We start from the raw sequence: 22025 nt of genomic DNA, 5'->3' as shown, positions 1-22025 counted from the left end.
GAGTAAGACGAGAGATCTGCTGCCTGCGTCTCGCGCAGTAGACCGAGAGTGGGGACGGAACAAACGTGGACGGCAGACGTACGTGATGCTAGGTGAATGTGTGAAATCGTGCGCTAGTATGGGCTAGCGTCAGTGTAACGGTAACAATGCACGTATGAATGTGAGTGAGGATATTTTTATTTTTTTTATTACAGGCACAAGATTTGACCAAATTCGACAGGAAAAAAAGGAGATTTTACTGAACTCAATCGGCACGACTGAATTTTGATTTTTAATTGAAATAATTGAAGAAATTTTTAATGAAGAATCAGTAGCGGGGCTCAGAAAAAGGCAGAGGGCAAAAGTTACTGGACTTTTTTATTCATTAGGAAAATTAAAGTAATTGTTGATTAAACAATCATTAACAAGGCACTGGGCGGCTGTGTCTAATTTTTTTTTTTTATTTGAAGTAACTAAAGTAATCGTTAATTGAAAAATAGGTAGCGAGGGTCAGTTAGAGGCCTTGGGTAGCCATGACAAAATTTTGATTTTTAATTAGAATAATTAAACTAACTTTTAAATAAAAAATAAGTAGCGAGGGTCAATAAGAGGCACTGGGCAGCTATGAATGAATTTTTATTTTTATTTGGAATAATTAAAGTAATTTTTAAATGAAAAACAAGTAGTGAGGGTCAGTGAGAGGCAATGAGCAACTATGAATTAATTTTAGTTTTTATTCGGAATAGTAAAAGTAATTTTTAATTAAAAAATAATTAGCGAGGGTCAGTTAGAGGCACAGAGCGACTATGGATGAATTTTGATTTTTATTTCGAATAATCAGCGTAATTTTCAATTGAAAAATAAGTACCGAGGGTCAGTTAGAGGCCCCGAGCGGCTATGGATAAATTTTTATTTTCATTTCACATAATTAAAGTAATTTTTAATTTAAACATAAGTAGCGAGGGTCAGTTAGAGGCCCAGAGCAGCTATGCATGAATTTTTATTTTTATTTCGAATGATTAGAGCAATTTTTATTCAGAAAATAAGTAGCGAGGGTGTGTAAGAGACACTGAGCGAGTAGGAATGAATTTTTATTTCTAGTTGGAATAATAAAAGTAATTTTTAAATGAAAAACAAGTAGTGGGGGTCAGTGAGAGGCAATGAGCAGCTATGAATTAATTTTTATTTTTATTCGGAGTAATAAGAGTAATTTTTGATTGAAAAATAAGTAGCGAGGGTCAGTTAGAGGCCCTGGGCGGCTATGAATGAATTTTTATTATTATTTCGAATGATTACAGTAATTTTTATTCAGAAAACCACCCAGAGCCTCAACTTGACACTTACCACTAATTTTTCACATGAAAATTACTTTAATCATTCTAAATAAAAATAAAAATTTATTCATAGCTGCCCAGTGCCTCTTAATTTAATTATTAATATATATATATATATATATATATATATATATATATATATATATATATATATATATATACAGAGTGTCCCAGAAGTAACGGACGCCATTGTAGCATCTGATAAATAAAATAATTCTGAGACGAAAAGTCCTTAACCATTTTTTAATCAAACGCATAGATAATTAATTATTAATTAAAATAACGTCCTTTTATGCGTTAGAGAGAGAGCACTAGTGTCAAGTCAAGTGCGTTCCAACGAAGACGCTTGCACGTGTGAATGTGTAAGTAAATATGTGTGACTACGTTAGCTATAGAAACTAGTTAGTCATGCAGTTAGTTGTGTCTTTGTTTGGCACATACTTGACTGGACACTGGCGCTCTCTCTCTAACAAATAAAGAGACGTTATTTTTAATTAATAATTAATTATCTATGCGGTTAATTGAAAAATAGCTAAGGACTTTTCGTCTCAGAATTATTTATTTCATCAGATGCAACAATGGCGTCCGTGACTTTTAGGACACTCTATATATATATATAAACTGTTGAACAAATGCTGTTTTTTGAACATCGTTGACTCCCGAAAATATAGTATATGAACATTTTCGGTAACTTCCATCATGAGACTCAATGCAATAGTTAGATTTCTAAAGAAATCTACTAAAAATTGCGTCGTACACCGTCAAGTGAATTGAAATCGAAAGACGCGTTTAATATAATATTGTTGTTTGAAAATCTCAAAAGAATGATGATCTGAAACAATTCTCAGGTTTCGAGCTCGAAAAGCTCAAAAATCAACTAATTAGAACATTTTCGAATGTTTCAAGGTCAAAAAAACGAGAAGTTCCAAGGATGACTACAGGGTCAAGCGCTTTTTAGATTTTTTGTGGTGATTTCGGTATGATAATAAGATTTTAACGAAATTTTCATTACACTCATTGTATAATAATTTAGTTAAATGAGTACGTAAATGTTTAATGAATCAAAAATTTTTAGAGTTTTTTTATCTGTTAAAAATCAAATTTTTACACGACATCGATGGTCTAAACAATTTTATGTCAGGTCATCACGTGTGATTGAATTTCGATTAAAAAATTGTTTTTATGACATTTTTGTAGGGTTCTGAATATGCATAATTGATTACCCGTCACCGAAAAATATGGCTCGAATCAGTAAAATTATTTGATAAATTTGTTAAGAAAATAAAAATTTTTGAAATCCCTAAGTACGGTTTGATTGAAATAGAAAAAATTTTGAGTCAAAAAGTGCACGCATCATAACGCTTATTTATTTTTCAAGAAAAAAATAAACTGTCTAAATGACTTTTAAAAGAAAAAAATAGTTACGTAATTTCTTAGAGCATTTTCTGACTTTTTTTTTTAATTATTGGCGCGCATTTTTCGTGTCATATGCGCGATCAGTCTTAAAAAATCTAATAATATGATTGCTTAATCTAATTTTTACTGGATTAAATGGTGCCATAGTTTTTACGCGAGAGAAATGAAAAAAGTTGTTTTGCTTTTGTATAATATTTGTATAAATTTGTATAAATAGTATTTTGTATAATGTTATAGTGAATTTTTATAAATATTAACGTATAAGCGTAATATGAATATGATAAAGGCATTTGAAAGCCATCACAAAATTTCTTGACTTTGACATGCCAAGAGTCAAGCATTACCTCAATCGCTTAGCGTTATCAGGCGTGCAGAAATGTAAGTTCATCAAATATCAATGTAAGTTATAAAAATTTACAATTTTCTTAATAGAAAGTTAAAATATTTGACTTATTTACTTACAAATTTTTGCAATCGATTTCATCATTGGAATAACTAAAAAATATATTTACAGAAAAAGGAGAAGATGCAAGAGAGGTAGTTTGTCGTTTCGAAGTCATTTCTTCAACTTTAGGCAAGATTAACATTTTCCAAATTTCTTTGACACTATATTTGTTAATATTAGGACCATTCCAATGGCTTTCTTTCGTTTTCTGATTAAAAAACGTCGAAATTGATTTTTCTCTTAACTTTACGGAAATGGGTATATTTAACGTGCATGTAAATACTTCAGAGTCGAACCCACTTAGTTCTATTTCTCGTGAAATCTACAAGAGAAAAAAAAAAACAATATAGTAATTTTTAGATGCATTTCAAAAATAAGTTAAGTTTTAAAAAGCTCTACAAAATTTTTTTAACTGCCCGCTAAAAAAATTGAAAATTTTCAAAAATCGGGAAGTTATTGGTTTTACCCTGTTTTTTCGGAAATCGAGTTTTCATCAGATCTCGACGTTTCGAGGTCCTAGAAAGCTTCCCTGACTATCCCCGCGAGGGTCCCACTATGTCTCACTGTGTGTGCGTGTGTGTTTTTTTTTTTTTTTTCTTTTAGAGGGGGGAATCCTTTTTGCGAATTCCAGGCATAGCTGTTTCGCATGGATATGTGAAGACTCGACGCAGCGTCATACAAAAACTGGACGCTAACGCCCCCTACTCACTAAACCCTAAACCCCTTTTCCTTCTTTCCTCTAATCCCTCATGGAAACCGCCATCAGGCATTACTTCGTGAGGGGAGGAACTAGCTACTGCTCTTCCTTCTGGTGGCTAAGGTGTTAACTACCTTCCTTCTATCTTCTGATATTTGCTCTTCTTCTTTCGGTGGAACACAAGTCTTTGAGGACTTCTGTTGCAAACGTGTTGGTAGCGTTTCAGGCAGCATCTGATGACAACATTGCTTCCACTAGTGAATCTGGTTGCATTTTCTGGTTCAGGATCCTCTCCAACTCTTCACGCTGTGGATCGAAACGAGGACATACAAAGAAGACGTGCTCCGCATCTTCAGCAACTCCTGGGCAGGACGGGCACTCCGAAGAGTCATCGTACTTAAAGCGGTGTAGATACTCTCGAAAACACCCGTGTCCCGACAAAATCTGCGTAAGATTGTAATTGACCTCGCCGTGATTCCGGTTAAGCCAAATGTCGATCCGAGGTATGAGGCGGTGCGTCCACCTACCCTTCTTTGCAGCATGTGTGTATGTATGTATGTATGTATGTATGTATGTATGTATGTATGTATGTATGTATGTATGTATGTGTGTGTGTGTGTGTGTGCGTGTGCGTGTGTGTTTTTTTTTTCCCCTTAGGGGGGGGGGGAATCCTTTTTACGGATTCTAGGCATAGTTGTTTGGCCTGGATATGTGGCGACTCGACGCAGCGTCATACTAAAACTCGACACTAACGCCCCTACCCACTAAACCCTAAACCCCTTTTCCTTCTTTCCTCTAATCCCTCATGGAAACCGCCGTCAGGCATTACTTCGTGAAGGGAGGATCTAGCTACTGTTCTTCCTTCTGGTGGCTAAGGTGTTAACTACCTTCCTTCTATCTTCTGCTATTTGCTCTTTTTCTTTCGGTGGAATGCAAGTCTTTAAGGACTTCTGTTGCAAACGTGTTGGTAGCGTTCCAGGCAGTTTCTGATGACAACATTGCTTCCACTAGTGAATCTGGTTGCATTCTCTGGTTCAGGATCCTCTCCAGTTCTTCACACTGTGGATCGAAACGAAGACATACAAAGAAGACGCGCTCCGCGTCTTCAGCAGCTCCTGGGCAGGACGGGCACTCCGAAGAGTCATCGTGCTTAAAGCGGTGTAGATACTCTCGAAAACACCCATGTCCCGACAACATCTGCGTAAGATAGTAATTGACCTCACCGTGATTCTGGTTAAGCCAAATGTCGATCCGAGGTATGAGACGGTGCGTCCACCTACCCTTCTTTGCAGCATCCCATAGTTGCCATTGGCCTATGCTGTTCTGCCGTTCTTCAATTCTAACTTCTTTAGGGCTTAGTGCAGTTGACCTTTTTTGTTGGTAAAGGGCTCGTCTTTCCTCTGCTAGAACTCTAAGAGGTAGGGTTCCGGCAATGATGCACACTGCTTCTTCCGATATAGTGCGGAAGGCACTAGCTACTCGTAGGGCACTCAGTCGATATACTGGTCCAGCTTTTCTCCATGATTTCTGGGTTTCCAGTGCATCAGCCCAAATGGATATTCCGTAAGTGAGCACTGATGTGACCACTGATGACAATAGTAGCCGCCTGCTCTGTATTGGGCCTCCGACATTAGGCATCAGCCGTGCGAGACTAGCCCTCACTACTGACGCTTTGTCACTGACGTGTTCCACCTGCTGCTTGAAGTTGAGTCAGGCATCCAGCATCACTCCTAGATAACGGATAAATGGTTGTGATGTTATTTCTTGTTCTCCGACTCTCAACTTGATGGTTTCTACCGTTTTTCTACGAGTGATGAGCACTGCCTCGGTTTTATGCTTGGCTAGTTGCAAGTTCATCATGTCCATCCACAAATTGACTCGTCTGAATGTAATATCAAATGCCATTTCTATCTCTTCGAGGTGCTTTGCGACAATCACGACAGCTACGTCATCCGCATATGCTACAAGTTTGACTCCCGTAGGCAATGCTATTCTCAGGAGGCCATCATACATGATGTTCCATAGCAGAGGACCTAAGACTGATCCCTGTGGCACTCCTCCGGAGATTTCATATACTTCCGTACCATTCGTCGTGTCATATTTCAGAAGCCTGTTCGTGAAGTAGCTCGCTACTATTCTGCGAAGGTATCCTGGTATGGTTTTTTCTTCTAGAGCCCGCATAACGCAGTCCCAGTTAGCGGAGTTGAAGGCATTCTTGATGTCCAAAGCAGCCACCAAGCAGTATTTCTTCATTCCACCCTTCCATCTCGTTCCGGCGATTGCATTCTTGGCTATATCAACAACCAATTTGATAGCATCCAGAGTTGACCGTCCTTTTCGGAAATCAAACTGGTTCTCTGCTAGGAGTGGATCGACTAAAGCCTCTATTCTCTGATGAATTATGCGCTCGAATATCTTGCCGGCCGTGTCTAACATGCAGAGTGGTCGGTAGGATGACGGTTCTTCCGGCGGCTTTTTCCCCTTCGGACGTAACACTAGCCGTTGCTGTTTCCACTTCTGAGGAAAAGTCCCTTCCTTCAGACATGTATCGTAAACGTCCAGGAATAATGTCGGTGCTGCCCTAAGGATTGATTTCAGGGCAATATTAGGAATTCCGTCCAATCCCGGCGCCTTATTATTCCCTACTCGATTTTCTGCCTCTATCAACTCGTCCAACGTGATAGTTGGGATGTCTTCAGAATTGAGCTGCTCCAACTTGTAGGTGAATACCAGATGTTGGGAAAACAACGTAGTAACAATCTTCTCTAGGAGTTGTGGACACGTAGGTGATGGCATTGGTTGGCATTTCAAGTGGGTCATAACCACCTTATACGGTCTACCCCATGGATCTTTCTCGACTTCTGCGACCAGTTCCTTCCAGCAACGTCTTTTGCTTTCTTTGATGGCTCTGTTCAGTTCTCGACGGGCCTTTTTATAATCTGCCAACAGCTCTGCGGAGTTAGATCGTCTGTAGCCACGCTGAGACTTTCTTCTTTTTTTAAGACACTTTGAGCGTAGAATGCTAATGTGATCGTTCCACCAGTGCACTGAAGGTCTTGAATTTATGCGACGTTTCCGAGACATACTAGCGTCGCAAGCCTGGGTGACTCTTCTCATTAGGTCCTTGGTCTTCTCTTCAGCAGTTTCTAAGATGATCGGATTGCATTCTAAGGCTACTACTAAAGCAGTGGGGTCGAGAGACTTAACTTTCCACCCAACCGCGCTAGCGCTCCTGTTGTCTCTTGTTAGTTTCTGGCCAGTTAATATTTCCCATAGTATCGCACTATGGTCGCTGGCTGTATAGATGTTCAATACTTTCCAAGAAAAACCTCTTCGAGCTAAGCAACTGCTGACAAATGTAAGGTCGACAGTTGAGTTTGCCTCTCCCTTAGTATACGTTGGCGTGTCACCGGTATTAAAAAGGATCACGTCCAGAGTGTCCATTGCCTCGAGAAGTGCTTTCCATCGTGTATTAGTGAACTTGCTGCCCCAGTCTGTTGCCCAGGAATTGAAGTCACCAGCTATTGCCACGGGAAAGTGTTTTCTTGCGTCCTCAGTTAGCCGATCAAGGAAGTCTTCAAAATGCTCATTAGAGAGACTAGGTGGTGCATAGCAACTGTAGAAGCGGAGGCCATCTACCCTTGCTGCTACGAAGCCAGCTTCTTTATTGTTGACTGTTCTCTGAAAAGGACATTTACCGCAGGACCAGATGACGGCTTTGTTAGTGCTGTCGGATTCCCAGGGTTGGTTACTCAGATGTCTATAAGGCTCACTTATAAGTGCTACATCTGCCTCTAATTCGCGCACAGTTTGCATGAGCAGGTCATGCGCAGCCTCACAATGATTGAGGTTGAGCTGCACTATCTTCATGTTCTTGGCTTCGTTATCTTCTGGAGCGCTTCTTGGAAGATGGGGCATCTGTTCGTGCCTGCATGGTGAGCCGCCTTTTCTACGTCATGCCGTTCAAAGCACAGTGCACATTTAGCTGGATTTTTACAATCAGCAATTTTGTGTCCTTCTTTTCCGCACCTTATGCAGAGCTTAGACCGGTCGACTTCGCTTTTGCACTGCGATCCGAAGTGCCCAAAGTGCCAGCATTGGAAGCATTGTATGGGTCTCTTCGTTGCTCTCATTCGGCAAATAGACCAGCCTATCCTTATTTTGCAGTTTCCCTCCCTGCAGCTGCTGGTAGTGACACTGTGACTGTCTGGGTACCCCTAAAGACTTTACGGATCTTGATTGCCTCTAGTGGGATTTCACAACTTTCTCCAGCTTCCCTCTTTAGAGCGGTCTGAATATGCTCTTTCGTCGTGTCGTCATCGACATCTCGGATCTCGATGGTCTCCTGGGCCCTTTGCAAATCACTTTGGCCTCCTCCTTAAGGATGTCCGCGATCGTCTTTTGCAGACCTTGGCCTTTGTCAGTGCTCTTCCTCGAAATCGTAATCAACAAGTCCCCACTTCTGGTCTTGTTTATCTTATCCACAGTTGAACGAACCTGCTCATCTGGGACGTCCTGCTTTATACGACACAGAATCTCGGCATACTTTGTTTTCTCAGCCGGGCGGATGATCAGTGCGTCGGGTCTGATCCATTTGCGTGGTTTTTTCTGCTTAGGCTCTGGCCTGGGCTTCTTTGGCAGCTGTTTTGAGAGTTGCTCTCTAGCTAGCCTTCTCTTCTCCTCTTAGACTGTACTTTTTCCCAGTCAGTCGTCTTCTTGGGTTCGTCGCCCTACCCTGCCAGTCGTTGGGGAGGGCTTTTTTTCAAGTCCTTCTTCTTTGTGACTTTGTCGGTTGGCTCTGGCGAATCTCGGTCCTTTCTCTTTCCAGACCTTGTGTCAGTTTCACCCTTGTCCTCAGCAGCAGATTCACCGTCACCGTCGGCTCCAGTGTCCATTGCTTCTTCCGTCTCAGTTTCAGTTTCAATGCGGCGTCGTCATGACTGCCATTCCTCGTCCAGTTTCTTGAATCTTCCAAGAGCATTGACTACACCGGTTGTCTTGGTCTTTATCTCCTTGTGGATATTGACCTTAGTTTGGACAAACTCTTGCAGCTCAATGGTCAGCTTCTCAAGGCGCTCCAACGCTTGCGTTCTCTTCATGTCAGCGCTTGCTTCAATCGCTGCTTGTTGAGCATGAAGCCCGTTTCTATTCTTGTTTGTTTCCTATAAGTTACTCATACTTTTTTGATTTACCAGCGCATCGTACGGAGTGGAGCGGGTTGCCATAACTAGAAACGGGTGTACCCTCGGAGATAGTACTCCTACCCCAGTTCCCTGAGGCCTAGCCGACACTTAGCCAGTCCCGGAATACACGGACGGACTAGACTCGCTCGGAGCGGTGAAGATTCCGATCTCTAACACTCACTGCGTACTTCCTGATCAAGGCCCGAAGTGGCTGGCTCCTGATCCACTGCTGCAACTTTCACCTCGGCAGAGCAAGCTCACATCAGCCGTGGCCTGCATCGTCGGAAACTACGATACAGGTTCCGGACACTCCCAGTGAGTTACAGCAGGAACCAATCGTCTTGCTAGGTCAGTTAGTGTGACCAACCCATTAAAGGGGAGTTTTGTCCACGGGAGCTTATTTTGTTTGGTTATTTTGCTTGGCTCCTACCCGCTGTACCTCATCAACTAAGAGATTAAGTGTCATCCAAGGACAGCGAGCGTTCTCCCATCCGCTCGGGGAGACGCGCCCGGTAGCAGTATCTCTTCTGCCCCGAGAGTAAACCTCTCATAACTTTTGAACGGCTCGACCGATTTCATCGCTGTTGGTGTCATTCGAAAAGGTTTGCCTGAACTTAGATTTTGAATACAATTCGCACCGATTCGGACTGGTAGATTTTGAGAAATCTCAAAAAAACTACAAAAAAAAATTTTTTCAAAAGTGGTTTTTTTGGGATAACTTTTAAACGGTTTCACCGATCGATTCCAAAAACTAATCAGCTTTTAACATCAATAAACTACGTCGATCGCCGCCGATCCGGTCAAAATCGGTTGATTCGTTCATGAGTTATCGTTGACGAAAGAAAACCGAAAAAAGTGTTTTTTCGGAATTACTCCGAAATTGTTCGTTTTATCAAATTGAACTTGAAGATTCTTTATGAGGCTTAAAAAACTGCGTCGAATACCGTCAACCACGTAGAGATCGGTTCATTCATTCAAAAGTTATTGCGGTTTGAAAATTTGAAAAATAGTGTTTTATTAAACTTCTATCAGACTTTTGATCTCGAAGAGCACAAAAACATACAAAAGCTATTTCGTTAAGCTCGGAGAGCTTAAAATAACACACAAATTGTATTTTTGAGCTCGAAGAGCTCAGAAAAGTCTTAAGTGCAATTTCAAGCGTTTAGGTATGGAATTGGCGAGAAGTTGCAGGGATGGCCTTCTGGGTCAACCGTTTTCCTAATTTTTCGTAATATAATAATGCATTTTTATGACAATAAAAATAAGTTACTTATTAAAAACGAATTTATTCTCATAGTAAACATCATAACACACGATACTTATACGAAAACATTTTTGTTTTTCATGAAAATTTTAAAACTAATAAATTTTATGATTTGACTATAAACTATGATTTTGATTTTATATTGTCTACTTTTTTCAGAGAAGAAGCTTTCGTTTAGGTAAAAAACTCGGTTAAAGAGTTATTGTTTTCAATTCAATTTCGCAAAATAAAATTTTCATCGCATCTGACTGCGAGTAAGGGGCCATTCATTAATTACGTAAGGACAATTTTAGTGACTTTTGAGCCCCCGCCCCCCCCCCTATCTTCATGTAAGTATACGTAAGATTTCTCGAACCCTCCCTTCCCTTTCTTACGTAAGATTCTACCTTGATCTTCTAAATAATAAAAATACGATAATACTCGAAAAAATGTACTATAATTTTTTCTGTAGAACCAAACATGGATAACAATAAAAACATATGAAATTTTAATAAGTTATTTTTTTTTCAATAAGCAATAAAAATTATTTAAATAAAATAAAAATTCGACTGTATACTTTAAAATTAAGAAAACTATTTGGAATCCAAAATGGAATTAGATTTTTAGTATTGAATTTTGATTCACGAAATATTTATATTACGCAAGAATGAATTTCACCCCCCTCCCTCCCAACATAAGGACATGTAGAGATTTTCTTAACCCCCCCTTACCCTCAATACTTTTACGTAATTAATGAATGGCCCCTAACGAACAGTTAATTTTTGGATTAAAGTACTTATTTATAAAAGTTTTACCTTCTCTACTGATAAATTCTGAATTTCATTTTGAAGGATTCCCAAACATATAATGCATATTTCGGACGTTTGATTAGATTCTGAGTCTCCAAAAATATTTTTTATCTGCAACAAATTTATTGAAATAATATATATATTAGAGTGGGCCAAAAAAAACTTTAATTTTTTTTTCTTTAGCTACTCTGAAAATACTCTGAAAATATCGCCCAATATGACGGAAAAAAAATTCTGGTAAAGTTTTAGCTCTTAATATCAATATTTAGAGGTGTCACATGGTGATTTTTGATTTTCCATTTAAATAATACGGGAAATTTTTTTTTTTTTTTTTGAAATTTTGATGTATCTCAACGAGTTATTGTGTGGTAAAAATAAATAAATATTTTTGTAGGAAATTGAACGGCCTACAAAAAAGGTTTGATATAATTTTTCGCTACGTCAACTCAGTTAAAAGTTATTCGTAGTTAAAGTTCAACTTAAAATAATATTACGATGACTTTCACAATTTTTTATACTTTTTAACAAAAAATCGGCTTAAAATCATAAAACAACATATTTTTCGTGATTTTTCTTGTTATTACTTCCCAAATTTATTAAGAAAAACTTATGTTATAATACAACCTACTCCCAATACGAATTGCGGGGGTGGGTATTAACAATGAAAATTTTAAAATTACTAGCTATAGTTCCTACAGACTCTTAATTTGGTAGTATTCTTTTATTTGTCATGTAGAGATCATCTCAATACGGATTTCAATAAATTCTACTTCCAATAGGGATTGCGTGGGTGGATGTTAGAATGTTTAATTTCAATTTCCAAACTGTAACTTTATATTTCCAAATAATAGTATCTATGGACTCAAAATTTTGTAGGAATCTTTTATTTATGTTGTAGAAACCATCTCGAACAAAATCTTATGAAATTCCTTTCCCCTACAGGAGTGCAGGCGTGTTGATTGTCAAAAAATTTATATTTTTTAAATACAGTACATACAGAAATAAAATTTGATAGAACCTCAAGAGAAACAGGAAATTCCAGAAATGGCCTCCAGGGTTAACCGATTTAAATATTTTTTTTTCTTAATAATTAGATATCAGCTAAAAACAAATTTCGCAATAATTGACTTCATATGCTGGCTGTGTCAGAGAGATGTGTAGAATAGGAAAAATGTTGTTTATAAACTGGGACTTTTTGAGACATGAAATTTAGGACAAGTCTATTGGGCTTCAATAAAATTTTCTAAAAATTTACTTACAAAAATCGTCTCTCTTGCAGCAGGGAAAAAGTCTTTGTAACGTTTTCAAAACTTGACATTAATGATAGTTATTTAGTAAAAGGACTAAGAATTTTACATACATGTTATTTTTGCTGATCACATATCCCGTAAATTGTTCTTATTGCGAGATCGCGGGTTTGCAACATATGAAAATGAATGCATTTTCCAAACATTTGATGTATAAAAAATAAATTTGGCTAATTATTTAATTAGAATTTGTAAAAAACATGTTGAATTTATTTTCTATAAAAAATTGATGTCACTGAGAAAATTTTAAACAGAAAAATTCTTCGCATTTGAAGCTACACTGATAGAAAATCAATCTTGATTCAAGAAACTTTTTTTCTTCAAAACTTGAACTCTTGAAACTAGATATAGATATATTTCTTTCAAGAATTTTTGTCTCTTGGTTCAAGATAGGCGATAACATTGATTCAAGATGTTACCGACTTGTGTTAAGAATGCCTTTTTTATGAGTCATTATTTAATTGACTTATTTCCAAGAAATAATTTTTATTTGGTATAACAATTAAAGACTATTTAGTTTTTGAAATATACTTTGATGAATTATTTTAAGTTTTTTAAACGATAATGTTATTTTGATTGAAAAACTTAAATGTATCGATTGAAGATAATACAACTCTTAAGCCAAGAAAATCTAAATCAAGACAAGAAATTCTTAAAGCAAAATAATCATTTGTCTTCCAAAATAAATTCTTAGATCAAGAAAATATCTCTTGAGTCAACATAAATTTTCTATCAGTGTAGATAGATTTCAACTTCACTTATAAGACTTGCAACGACTTTAACTAAAACTTTCAATGCTCCATTTGGAATCTGTGCAAATCAAAACAATACTCCAATTAAATTTCAAGTCTAGATCTAAAAATACAATTCTATAAAGTGCTCAGCGAAGCAAGCGGGTAACAGCTAGTTAATAAATAATCTGAACAAAAACAGTTTTACTGTAAGAAAAATCGCGCCAAATCCACGTTCATAAGACTATTAAGAAAAAAAAATTTGTCTTTTTCTTTACAAAAAGATATAAAATTAAAAAATTAAAAAATCCAAGTAACCAATATGATTGCTTATGATTTTCGGAAATTAAAAAAAATTTTGTTGTAAATTTAAAAATTAAAAAAAAATTTTGTAACGTATTTAGTGTGCGCGGTTGCAAAATATTTTACTTTTAATGAAATTCGTAAAATCTATTTACTAGGACTCTAAAAAAATTAAAATACACAATGACTCACACCAAGTACGTTCGCGATTTTTTTTTACAGTGAAACTGTTTTTGTTCAGATTTTAGTATTTTTTGTAATTATAATAAAATTTACAATTGGTACCAACTTAAATCTCGCGTTGGCTGCATTTTTTATAACAAACTATCCTCTTGAAGCTACAGCTTATATAAAAATAATTCCAGCGCACCCTGGCGGGTGTAGATGCAAGTTGTGAAATATCTTTTTTAACTGTAGTTTCCCATCTAATGAAGGATTACTATGCATTCTCGAATTATTTAGTCTGTGGCAGATCACTTTACCCATCGAAAAAAAGTCAGGATCGAAATTTTTGCGTTGCTATAGTTTGTGCTGATTAAATTTAGTAATTTCAAGTAGATTAATTGTTATAAGTGAATATGATTAATTAATAACAGTAAAATAAAGTATGAATTACTGTTATAATATACAATTTAGGAAAAAAAAGTACCGTAGAATTAAATAAAATTTTGCAACCTCAAAATACCGTTTTGCTTACAGTAAACATAGTCGGTAGTCTGGCGCTCCGTTGACAACGGATTTGAACGGAACTTGGCGCCAGATTCTACCGAATCTGTGGATAGATATAATCGCATCGAAAATCTTTACAGTACTTCCGACTACAATGAAATCAGTTTTCAACGCTTTCATTCTAATCGTGTGCTTTATAACATACGTTTCTCTATAAATTTGGGAAGTAAAAACAAGAAAAATCACCGAAAATATGTTGTTTTATGATTTTAAGCTATTTTTTTGTTAAAAAGTCTAAAAAATTGTGAAATTCATCGTATATTATTTTAAGTTGAACTTTAACTGCGAATAACTTTTAACCGAGTTGACTTAGCGAAAAATCATATCAGACCTTTTTTGTATGCCGTTCAATTTCCTACAAAAATATTTATTTATTTTTACCACACAATAACTCGTTGAGATACGTCAAAATTCAAAAAAAAAATTCCCTGTGTTATTTAAATGGGAAATCAAAAATCACCATGTGACACCTCTAGATATAGACGTTAAGAGCTCAAACTCTACCAGAATTTTTTTTCCGTCATCCTGGACGATATTTTCGTAGTAGCTAAAGAAAAAAAAATTAAAAGTTTTTTTGGCCCACCCTAATGATTATATACAATTATACATGATTATATAGAAAAATTTTTTCTCGCGTATTAAAAAATAGACCTGGTCATAAGTACTGACTTTTTATTTTATGTGCCTGTGTTATTAGGAGAAAACGGGCAAATAATGAATGTAGTGCTGTACAATTTGGCCGACTAAACCGGCCAGAAAGTTTAACCAGGTTAATTAGTTCATCAGCCAGCTGGTTAATCCTAATTAACCAGTTAAACCGATCAACTAGTTAACCGGTTAAATTAGTTAAACGGTTAACTGATTAACCAGTTAAATAGTTAATCGGTTAAATAGTAAATTTACATTTTCCATTATATAAATAATAAATTATTATTAAATCTAATATTTTTACATAATTAAACTAATATTTATTTATTTTATGTTTTAATTTAAGATAATTATTTATTATGGACATTTATATAACTGAATGATAATTTTTTTAACATAATATTATGGTTCATTCCATGTCAAATCGACCAATGGTTAGAATCGACCCCTTTCGATTTGGATAAATTTAGGTCAGAAGATTTCTTTTATCATATAACGGAGTTCTGCCAAAGGAAAAAAAAATTTTTTTTTCAAAAGATATGCAACTTCAAAATTTCGCGATTTTTCCAGTTTTTCAATTTTGATTTTGTAATATCTCGAACGCTATTATAGATACAGGGATGGCCTTTCGTTTGTTTGAAAGGGAACACTTGGGGCTATTAAAAAAATGTTTGGGAAAATATTTTGAAAAATTCTAAATTTTGAATTTTTGGAAATCGTCAAAAATGACGATTGACATTAAAATTTTGACTCAATTTTTTTTTCTAATTCCTTGTATTGATCTCAAAAGATCCTGAAATTTATATGGGTCATTCCACCAAATAAGAACATTTTGACGGGGCGACCCTCGCGGATTATGTTTAAAATTTATGGATGTGTTCTCTATAATAAGAAATAAATTCCTTACAAGTTTCAGCCCTTAATATGCAGCGGTTCTGGAGTTATGATTTTTTGAAATTTTGAAAAAAAAATTTTTTTTAACTTTTTTATTAATTTGTAACAGGGTAAATTACCCTTAATCGATAAGTCGCCAGAGATCGATAACTTTTCGACTAGCATTTGAGCGCATCGATCTTCGGGCCTAGAGAGAGAGCAGGAGGGGGTATTTTTGGGGTCGTTATATAGACGAGCCATGCGTGGTGTCCGGAGAGAGTTGAGATATATCGCGTCAGACACATCGTGCTAATTACCAATTCGTCAACATAGAAGGGGAGTCTAGTAGTATGGATGCACGTGATGGAGTTGACTGGCAAAAGGCCAAGGGTGGCAAAAGAAGAAAGAGAAATCGCAAAGAAGCAGCTGATAACAACGAAGACAGTGATAAATCAACTATATCAATAGGAGAACCTGAATTCAGTGCTAATAAAGTGCAAAAAATACCTCCAATCGTTGTTAATCAAAAATACTGGACATGACTAAATTTCTGCAACAGATGCGTAAAGAATGTGAACAGGAAGTATCCTTTAAATTAACTCCAAGAGGTATTAACATCTATACTACCAGTAAAGAAGATTTTAAGCGAGTACAAACCGCATTAGCATTATACGGTGTTCCGCACCATTCTTATACATGTAAAGAAGACAGACTTAAACACTTGGTTTTGAAAAATCTACCGTTTCCTGCACAAATCATAGATATACAATATGAAGCAGCAGCTCATGACATCACACTTAAAAAAATAAATGTGATGAAGAAGAAGGCGAGGTTGAATATGCAAACGACAACAGTAGAAAATGATATTCCTATCTATTTGGTGACTGTAGACAGTGCTGAGAATGTAACCAAGTTATTAAAAATTAAAACGATAGCATCATTTAGAATCAAATGGGAGCCCTACAGAAATTCAAGAAAGATAACGCAATGTTATCGGTGTCAAGAATTCGGACATGGTATCTCAAACTGTAATAATCCACCCAAGTGTGTCAAATGCCCACAGTCACATCTCACCAGTGAGTGTAAAAAAGACAAAACAACGCCGCCTATTTGCGCAAACTGCGAAGGTCCGCATCCAGCAAATTATCGTTTATGCCCGAAATACATAAATCATACTGAAAAAGTAGAGAGTCAAAAGTCACAGCGCCAAAAGCCTAGTAATATGAGTGTAACTAAACCGTTTAAGCTAGATCAACAACATTTTCCACTGCCACCGCAATCAAGGCCGCAATTTAACCACACAACAACCTATTCACGACATACATGGCCAGCAGCGACAGCAGAAGATCATCAACAGAGGGTCCTTCCTGATCACCAGCAGCAGTCCGACATCATCTTCCCAAGCCCAATGACGAGGCCTCAGGTACAAAATCAAGGAAAAAGTAGTACGATAAGTAAAGTGAGTAATGATAACAATTCTAAACAAATACAAGAATTCAATAACCTAGTAGTACATATAAACAAACTCAATGAAATTTGTGATATTCAAAGGTTAATTACAGTAACTATGCATTTGTATGATAAATTAAAAGATTGTAAAGATGATATATCAAAAATATTAGTAATAAGTGAATGTATAAATAATAATGGCTGCTAAACCAATCAACATTGTCTATTGGAATGCGAATGGTTTGCTTAACAAACTATTAGAATTACCATACTTGGTAAATAAATTTGACATAGATTTTCTTATGATTAACGAGACTAAACTCACGCATACAAACAAATGCTATTTACAAGGTTACACCTGTTATAGAAAAGATAGAAATGGAGTAACGCACGGAGGTGGAGTAGTTATATTTGCTAAAAATAGTTTACAACATTCGGAATTTCCAATAAATACTAAGCACATTGAAGCACATGGAATCAAAATACCGGGAAATATTCTTTTGGTTTCAGCGTACTGCCCACCTCAAATTAAAATTCAAGAGTCAGATCTTGTAGATATTTTTAAGCTAAATAATAAAGTTTTATTAGCAGGAGACTTAAATTCAAAGCATGCTAACTGGCACGCCAAAAGAGCAAATGCCAATGGTAAAATATTATTTAATATAATCCAACGTAATCCGATAAACATTCTTTTCCCAGATAATCCTACGTTTGTTCCTAACAATGGGTGTTTACCCTCAGTAATAGACGTAGTGCTGTATAAAAATATAGTACAGGCTAGTAAGCCAGAGACTATCAATGAACTAGACTCTGATCACCTCCCTGTGTTACTCATTCTGAATAATTGCGATTACTCGCCAGTTATTAAAACTTTTCCATGTTACAAACGTGCTAATTGGAATTTATTTAGAAGTCGATTAAATAAAGAAATAACTATAAATAATAAAATACATACAATAGACGATGTTGATAATGCAGTTGAACTGTTAACCAAACAAATTAATTATACAACTAAAATTGCTGTTCCGCATATAAAAATACAAAATGTAAATTCGAGTCTTCCTAACTTTATTGTAAAAATGATAAAAGAACGTAACTATTGGCGTCGCAAATTCCAGCGTTCTAGGCACATAAATGATAAAAATAATTACTCGGCATTGGCCGAACAAGTCAGAATAGAAATTAGAAAATACAGGGGGTTGGCAATAGCCTAGTCGGCTCGGTGCCCGCTTTTCGAAAGAGTGGGACCCGGGTTCGATCCCGGCACGCACCAATATTTTTCAGTGATTATAGATAAAAATATGTGCGTTACGTTGCCAGCCTCTGAACGTGGCAGAGATAGCCGGGCGGCACACGTCTGACTTGAGCGATCACCCATTTTAAGCAACAACTTGAATGAGTGACCACTCTAGTCAGCGTTGGCTAGCGCGAGGGATCTCTGTACACTAGGAGAAGGGCCTAATGCTTCAGTGGTCGATAAAGAAGAGTTTCTTATCAATCACTGTAGACTTAGCCCAGCTCCGACTGTACTATCATGGGTTTTCTCTGTGGTTTCCCCATAATTCTGTTCCAACAGCCTGAGAGGCAAGGTGCAGGGTAAATACGGTACAGAAAGCACAAGTCGGACCACAGCCGCAAAAATAAAAGCAGGAAATTCGATAATAAAGCAGGAAATACAGTTTGAGGATATAAACAATTGTAAAATGTAACAGAGTTATTAAAATAACTGTACATCTGGAAACAATAAAAAATTAGAAAATACAAAAACAAAACTATTGAATCCAAATTTAAATCATTAAATATAAAAGATAATACTTTGTAGAATGCTATTAAATTAACAAAATCAAATAATAATAAAATTCCAACATTACATTCAAGGTTAGGGCTAGTTTATAGTAATGACGATAAAGCAAATGCAATTTCTGATGTGTTTGAAGAGACGCATACATTAACAAAAGATCTCAGTGATTGTAAAACTGAAAAAAATGTTAATCATATCTATAGAAGTATAATAACTGAAAAATTAGACAGTAATTCTATTCCATTGGCTACATCGAAAGAGATTATCAAGGCTATTAAAGTGACTAAGGCAAAGAAAGCACCTGGTCATGATTCTATTCAAAACATTGTACTGAAACAATTGCCCAAAAAGGCAATAGTACAGTTGGTATATATAATTAATGCATGCTTGCTATTATCATACTTTCCTGACTCATGGAAAAAAGCAATTATCTTGCCATTCCATAAGCCAGGAAAGGATAAATTATTTCCCCAGAACTATCGTCCCATCAGTTTGCTTTGCACTCTTGGTAAAATATTAGAAATAATAATAAATAATAGATTGCGAGATCTTATTGATAAAAATAATATCCTGATCAACGAGCAATTTGGATTTAGGAAAAATCGCAGTACTGTGCAGCAATTACTGCGAGTGACAGAATATATTAGTTCAAATTTTAATAAAAATCGTAGTAGCGGACTGCTTCTCTTAGATATTGAGAAAGCATTCGACACTGTCTGGCAAAGAGCTCTGATCTACAAGCTCGCAAACTACAATTTACCAAAATACATAATCAAATTTATTGCTAGTTACTTGAATCAACGTTCATTTAGGGTTGCAGTGGGGGACACTCACAGCTCTGAACGCAAAATAACAGCGGGCGTACCACAGGGATCCATTCTTGGACCACTGCTATTTCTATTATATATCAATGATATCCCAAAACATAATAAAATAACATTAACATTATTTGCAGATGATACAGGGGTGTTAACCACCTCCTGGTCTAAAGATGTAATAATTAAAGACCTTCAGTCACACATAGACATACTACATGAATATTATATTAAATGGAAAATAAAAATTAATGTAAATAAAACCGAATTTATAATATTTACGCATAAAAAGAAATCTCCCACCGAAATCCTTAAAATGAATGGTCAAGAACTCAAAGTAACTGATGACGCGAAATATTTGGGTCTTATACTCGACACTAAACTCACATTTAACAAACATATATCGACTGTAATTAGCAAAGCTAACGCAGCAATTTCTATCCTATACTCATTAATCAATAGAAACAGCAAAGTATCTGTAAGAAATAAGTTAATTATATACAATATGTGCATAAGACCTATATTACTATACGCGACCCCTATATGGAGTAATACTAAAGGATATAATTTTGACCGCTTGCAGAAAATCCAAAACAAAATAATACGGATGGCTATAAATGCTAAGCCTCGTACATCTATCATAGAATTACATAAGCAATCAGGTTTGCCATTAATTAAAGACATCATTTATCGTCATACTATGAACTTTTATGAATCAGTCAAAAATTATGAGTTCATGAACAATATATGCGGTGATATGAATGTAAATCCATGGCATAAGTACAAAATGCCTAACCAAATGCTAATTGACCGTAATTAATTAGCAACTCTCTAGTCCTAGTATTAAGTTTAGTATGTAAGAAACAACAACTACTGTAATTATAAATCTAATTAGGTTTTTTATAAACTTTTTCCTAAAAATAATAAATATCCTGTATGTTATTTTTCATAAAATATGTAAACCATAAACAAAAACTATATATATTGAATGTGAGTAGAGACCAACGGTCAGAAATCATAAATACTGTAATAATATTGTAATAACTATGTTAACTATATGATATCAATAAAAATCTTTGAAAAACGAAAAAAACGTGTCCGGAGAAGTAGTAAAGTGTTGGAACGAGTAACATCAAGAAGTCCAAAGAAGGAAGCGAGTATCAACCATAGAGTTTCTTCAACCAAATTTACACCAGGTATTGGACTTTGGTAATGATGAGCCTTGGGGCCATATACCCGGCTCATCAAATACACTACTTCTCATTTTATTTATTCAAGTTTGGATAATTCAATTGTTTAATAATTTTGCTCAATAATAATTAATTATTTAATTGAAGTGATTCGTTAATTGCTGGGAGCGTTCCTCCTGGGGGTTTATACCCGAGGAATGTTCTAGACCTCTTGGGTTTGCAAGTCGTGAATAATTAATTTTATTAATACAGTTGGTTAATAATTATTAACATCTTGAGATTGGTTTAAATAAATGTATTTTATATTAATTAAATTCTGAACACCGAGAAGGTTCCAATCGACACGACATAGTATTCGGTACCCGAGGTCAAAACGTGCTACGCGGTAACGAACGCCGGCATCCATTTTGAGCGCGCAAATTCCTTGTGGATTTTATTACGCAATAAATCGTAAAATTAACAACTGGATTATTATTACTATTTACAACAATTGAATTATCTTTTATTAAGACTATTTATTATCTGGAATTAAATATTGATATCGTATTAATTTTGGAAACTATTTTATTATTTGGAAAATTAAGTATTAAGAAAATTGCGACGAAATTAGAAATTGAAATAACCGTGGATGATTTTCGGAATTTATTTTTACATCGAGATAAAATTGTTGTTAATTAATTATCCAGTCGACAATAACAATAATAATAATTGTCTAGTCGGAAATTCCACGTGGTTGAATCTTATATTGAAATTGAAGCCTGTGAAAATTATAATAAGTAAAATTTAATACCATTATTCCGGTAAAATTCTTTGTAAAACTACTTATCAGTGTGGATTACGTCCGAGAAATTTAGTTAATTTTATAGAGAATATTCTGAGGATTATACAATGTGCTGAGTATTAAACTCGTGGTAATTTTGAAATAAGTTTAGGCGTCGATTTTTAAGTCGGAAATTTTAAGTAGTAATTATTAATTGTGAAAATTGTTTATGATTTTAATCTCGAGCTAATGACTGAATAATTTTAGTAAGAATTGAACGTTGACTTTTTTGGAGTAATTTTGTAATCCAGAA

At 35.6% G+C, this 22025-nt stretch overlaps 1 protein-coding gene across 2 annotated transcripts in view; it reads right to left on the bottom strand.

Moving 5' to 3' along the window:
* Positions 1–22025, bottom strand: part of LOC123272630 (tRNA pseudouridine synthase Pus10) — a 45465-nt gene that overhangs the window by 7790 nt on the left and 15650 nt on the right. For both annotated transcript variants that reach the window (XM_044739552.1, XM_044739559.1), the window contains exons 2-3: positions 11113–11217; positions 3192–3496 (exon numbers count right to left, since the gene is read on the bottom strand). In XM_044739552.1, coding sequence (XP_044595487.1) covers positions 3192–3496; positions 11113–11217 — 410 coding nt within the window. The remainder of the gene's footprint in view (positions 1–3191; positions 3497–11112; positions 11218–22025) is intronic.

This window comes from Cotesia glomerata, linkage group LG1 (assembly GCF_020080835.1).
Source record: "Cotesia glomerata isolate CgM1 linkage group LG1, MPM_Cglom_v2.3, whole genome shotgun sequence".
Taxonomy (NCBI): Eukaryota; Metazoa; Arthropoda; class Insecta; order Hymenoptera; family Braconidae; genus Cotesia; species Cotesia glomerata.
The sequence above is the reverse complement of the archived record's forward strand: the minus strand, read 5'-3'. Positions and strand labels throughout refer to the sequence as shown.